The sequence below is a fragment of the Lathyrus oleraceus genome, chromosome 4, assembly GCF_024323335.1.
Source record: "Lathyrus oleraceus cultivar Zhongwan6 chromosome 4, CAAS_Psat_ZW6_1.0, whole genome shotgun sequence".
Classification (NCBI taxonomy): Eukaryota; Viridiplantae; Streptophyta; class Magnoliopsida; order Fabales; family Fabaceae; genus Lathyrus; species Lathyrus oleraceus.
The window spans coordinates 313,825,977-313,831,020 of NC_066582.1; the positions used below are offsets into that span (position 1 = coordinate 313,825,977).

The 5,044-nt window shown below is 32.9% G+C and overlaps 1 protein-coding gene across 1 annotated transcript; it reads left to right on the forward strand.

Moving 5' to 3' along the window:
- The first annotated feature begins 3,528 nt into the window (after positions 1–3,528).
- Positions 3,529–4,721, forward strand: LOC127137256 (uncharacterized). The gene is made up of 3 exons (XM_051063730.1): positions 3,529–3,622; positions 3,724–3,908; positions 4,053–4,721. Exons 1-3 carry the CDS (start codon positions 3,529–3,531, stop codon positions 4,719–4,721), a joined length of 948 nt encoding a protein of 315 aa, XP_050919687.1.
- The last annotated feature ends 323 nt before the right edge of the window (positions 4,722–5,044 follow it).

Genomic DNA, 5,044 nt, shown 5'->3' on the forward strand with positions numbered 1-5,044 from the left:
CTGGTTGGTCTTTTACAGTACAGCAGTTAGCATAGTCTATTTTCAGGAAAATAGCAGACTTAGCATATGGTATATCTTCTGGACGTCAAACTGAATGTTGTGACATTCATGACTGACAGCATATGCTAAAGTGTAGGATGGTTAGTTTTTCTGTTTCAGTATTTTTCTCAGGCTATTCTTCAGGAATCCAACAGTTGAGCTAAAATCCAGGAAACTAACAACTGAGCTACAATTAATGAACCTAACAAATAGCCTATTTGTTAGCACCCTAATATGTGGAAATTAGGTGAACTTGTTTAACCTTTATTTTAGGAAATACAAGTACAAGGCCAGCAAACTGTAATACTGTAACAGGTGATGTTCAAAACAATATTGAGACAGCATGCGGATAACTGTGCAGGCTCAACTGAAGTAAGTGCTATGTTTGATCTCTGTTGTGTCTCTGTACCAGATGGACAGAACTGGGTGTTCTTCCATTCTATGGTGATATAGTAGCAGATGTCGTGACATCTGTGAATGTGTGCATATTAGTATTGGGTTTTAATTTGTATAACTGTCTTGCTGTATTAGTAACAATGTTAGACAAATGTCATGACTTCGAGTAGAACATCTGAACTCTGACTACAGCAGAATTTCAAAGGGATATCATGACAATACCATCATCATCCAAATCATGAAAATACAAGGCTGAATTGGAGTAACGATGATCAAAATGCAGCAGCATCATCAATGTTATGACAAACCACCAAATGCAAGCATGTTTGATCAAGTTCAACATCAGGTATTAAAGGACATGTGAAGTAGTGAATTACAAGCCAAAAGTCATGTGGAAGTCGTGTGCCATACATGAGCAAGATACTAAGAAAATACGCAAAATGTACACATATGGATACATGTGCAAATTGAATTTGATAGAGTTTCTTGAAGGAGTGGGGACCACAAATGATTGGCAAGAATATTCCTTATGTGTTGCACAAAATGAGAAGGGGATTGGCACAACAATTAAGGATGGCACCTCACCATTCTTATCAAGCAAGTCACGATTTTTCATTTTTTGGTTCACATGAGTTTTAACCTCATTTGGCATGTATTAAGGTTCTTCATACGCTCTATAAATATAGCATGCTTCTCCCTCATTTGTTCAAGCTTTGCAGCCACAAAAACCCTGCAAAAATCACTCAATAACTTCCATCAAAATAGAGCATATGGGTAGCATGATTCAAGAATATTCAGTTTACTCCACGCATCCAGAAACCTTTCCTGAGCATCACTAAAGCTGAGAGGATCAAGAGAAGCAACCGAAACCATATTGCCTGAGCTCCCCACATCCACCAGAATCTGCACTTGAACAATTTTCCGGTAAGGTAGAAAATGTAAGGCCTCGAATTAGAAATTTTGGTATTTTTAATTGTTTTTGTATTTGTTGTGTGATTTGATTGATGTTATAAACTATTTATGATCATTGAGGGTATTTTGGTAATTTTATAATTAATAGGGTTAATAAGTTTTGAGAACGAGGAATGTAGAAATTAATTTAATATTTTAAAAAATTATTTAGATATGTATTTAATTAAAAAATTATTTAAGGTGTGATATTATTTTATTATTATAGTTAAATAATTATTTAGTTGGGATAATTAATTGAGTTATTTAGTTTTGGGAAATTTTTTAGTCGTATGAAAAAAAAATGAAAAGTCACAAATTAATATGGTTTATTATTATTATTATTATTATTATTATTATTATTATTATTATTATTATTATGATCATTATGATTATTATTATTATTGTTATTATTACTATTATTATTATATTATGAGAAGGGAGAGAAAAAAGAAAGAAGAGTATCAAAAATAAAATTAAAAAGAAAAGATACAGAGAAAAGAAAACTGAAAAAAAAAAACATTATCATGAAGAGACGTGAAGAATTGGGATATATAGAGGATTTGGAAAGAAGATATATTTCAAGGTAACGAGGGAATTTCTTTACTAATGAGTGCTTATGAACAATCAGTATAGTGAGTGGTCCTTACCCTCCTATCTCTATATTTTTATTATACATGGGTTATGGCCTTGTTTGTAACCAAATGGGTTTTGGCCCAAACCCTTGAGATCACTGTCATACGAATATATTTACACATGAATGATGCTATTCATGAATTTGGAGTAAATTTCTATGGTCATTGTGATCCAAATTTTTAATTTTATCATTCGAGTACAGTAAATTATGCAATCAAAGAAATTGATTTTTTTGAATCCTCAATTCTGTCACTTGTGTTATGTTTTAAAAACATTATATGTTTTGCTAATTGTGGTTGAAATGCTTGTGAAATAATATTATATTCTTTACATTATTTTGGTTTGAATGGTTGTTATAAGAAAATTGATTTTCCATTGTCACAAGTCGGTTGTGATAACTCATTGTTACTTTATTCATGTGTATGCTTGAAACATGTTCCTTTTATTGATATTGTAAATTATAATAAATTAAATTAATTAATATATAATAATAATAATAATAATAATAATAATAATGATAAATTTCATGTCAGTAATGCTTATTTGATTGTTAGTCTAAAAATTGTTTTGGATTTAAGATATTAATGTATATTATTGTTCATCATTGTTAGCTATAGTGTTGTATCGAATTAAATAATAATAATAATAATAATAATGTAATATTATTAATTATAATATTTTAGAGTTTAGTTAAAAATATTTAATTATTTAGAGTTTCATAAAATTATCACTCGTAAATTACTGATATAACACTTTTGAACATTTTAGAGTATTTTTTAGTACTTTAGGGTTGTTTTTGAGATATAAGGATTATTACAGAGTTGTTTAGAGTTTCTTTGATAACTATGTTGAATTAATATGGAAGTGATAATTATTTTGATAAACTATATAATTACTGAATTTGATTATATAAATAATTTTTTGGTTGGTTCAAGGGTGGAACCTATATTTTGGAGTGTTGTTACGTGATTATGCATAATAATTATTTTGATGTGTGTATGATGTTTGAGTTATGTTGATAAGTTTTCATGTTCATGCACCATATTGATATGGAGCTAGGTAGGACTTCGATCCAGCGACAGAGGACCTCAGCCCAGTGATGTGGGAATTTTGTCTCGAAGTGACGTAGGACTTCGGTTCAGTGGTGTTAGGGATGTTGTCTAGTGATATGGGATAATATCAGTAACACACCTCCGATACCCAAAAACTTGATACCACATATATTTTGATGAGGCGTTGGTGCATTAGCTTTACACTACATTTCTATTACTGATGTTGTTGTGTGAAAATAATTTTTATTCTCACCCCTTTCTGGTTTATTTTGTATGTTTCGATACTTGTTGTACAGATAATCAGCATAAGTGATTTCTTGTGAGTGGGATATGGTTAGAAGCTTCAGGAACTGGTATTACACGGGCTTCTTTCAAGGGAGTGTTCCTTGAAAAGTATTTTCCGACTGACATCCGTAGAAAGAAGGAGATCAAATTTCTCAAACTGAAGCATGGTAACATGACAATTACGGACTATGATGCTATGTTTGAGGAGTTGTCTCAATTCTGCCCTCATTATAATGGGGTGAAACTGAAGGATCTAAGTGCATTAAGTTCGATAGTGGATTGTGTCCAGAGATTAAGCAATTCATTGGTTACCAAGACATTCGCTAGTTTTCCACTCTGGTAAACAAGTACAAGATTTATGATGAAGACAGTCGTGCTAGATCCAGTCATTACAAGAGCATTAGTGACAAGAGAAGTGGTAATCAGAATCATAACAAGACTTATGATGTTAAAGATTCTAAGGGAAAACAAAGGTTTCAACCGAAGACTATTGGTGTGAAGACTCAAAGTGGGGGAGGTGCTCTTACTCCTGTTAGGTGTTTCAAGTGTGAAGTACTAGATTATCATGCTCCATAATGTACTGCTTTGAATTGTTACTAATGTGGGAAGGTTGGTCATTGTGCTGCTGAATGCAAAAGTGTTATTGTAACCTATTTTAATTATGGAGAGCAATGTCATATTAGTACTCACTGCTAGAAGCCCAAGAAGATTGCTGATACTAAAGTTCAAGGGAAGGCTTTTGCTCTCAATGGTGCAGATGCTTCAGATTCGGATAATATCATAAGAGGTACAAGTTTTATTAATGGAATTCCTTTGGTTGCTATTATTGATATGGGTGCTACGAATTCGTTCATATCTACTAATTATGTGAAAAGGCTGAATCTTGAGGTGTCTTCTATGAATGGTCATATGGTCATTGATACTCCAGCTAATGGCTCAGTGACTACTACAATGGGTTGTTTGCATTGTCATGTCACTGTTTATGACAGGGATTTCATGATTGACTTAGTGTGCTTACCGTTAAGTCAACTCGATATTATCTTGGGTATGAATTGGTTGACATTCAACCACATCTACATTAACTGTTACAATAAGTCCGTGGTTTTTCCAGAGTTTGTTGTAGAGGAAGATTCTATGTTTATTTCTTCTAGTCAAGTGGGAAAGTTCTTAAAAGGTGAAGAGAAGGTGTTTTCTATGCTTTCTTCCTTGAAACTTGAGAAAGAAGAAGTGATCGGTAATCTGCAGGTAGTCTGTGATTTTCCATATGTATTTCCTAACGACATCAGTGATCTACCTCCAGAAAGAGAAGTTGAATTCATCATAGATTTAGTACCTGGTACTAGACCTGTGTCGATGGCTCCTTAAAGAATGTCTCCATCAGAGTTAAGTGAACTGAAGAAGTAATTAGAAGAATTGATTGAGAAGAGATTTATTAGACTAAGTGTGTTACCTTGGGGAGCACCAGTGTTGCTTGTAAAGAAAAAGGATGGGAGTATGCGGTTGTGTGTTATTTTCCTCCAGTTGAATAAAGTGATGATTAAAAACAAGTATCCACTTCCCAGAATTGATGGTCTAATGGATCAGCTGGTAGGGGCTTGTGTGTTTAGTAAGATTGACTTAAGGTTAGGCTATCACCAGATCCGAGTGAAAAACAAAGATATTCCAAAGACAACATTTAGAACTCGATG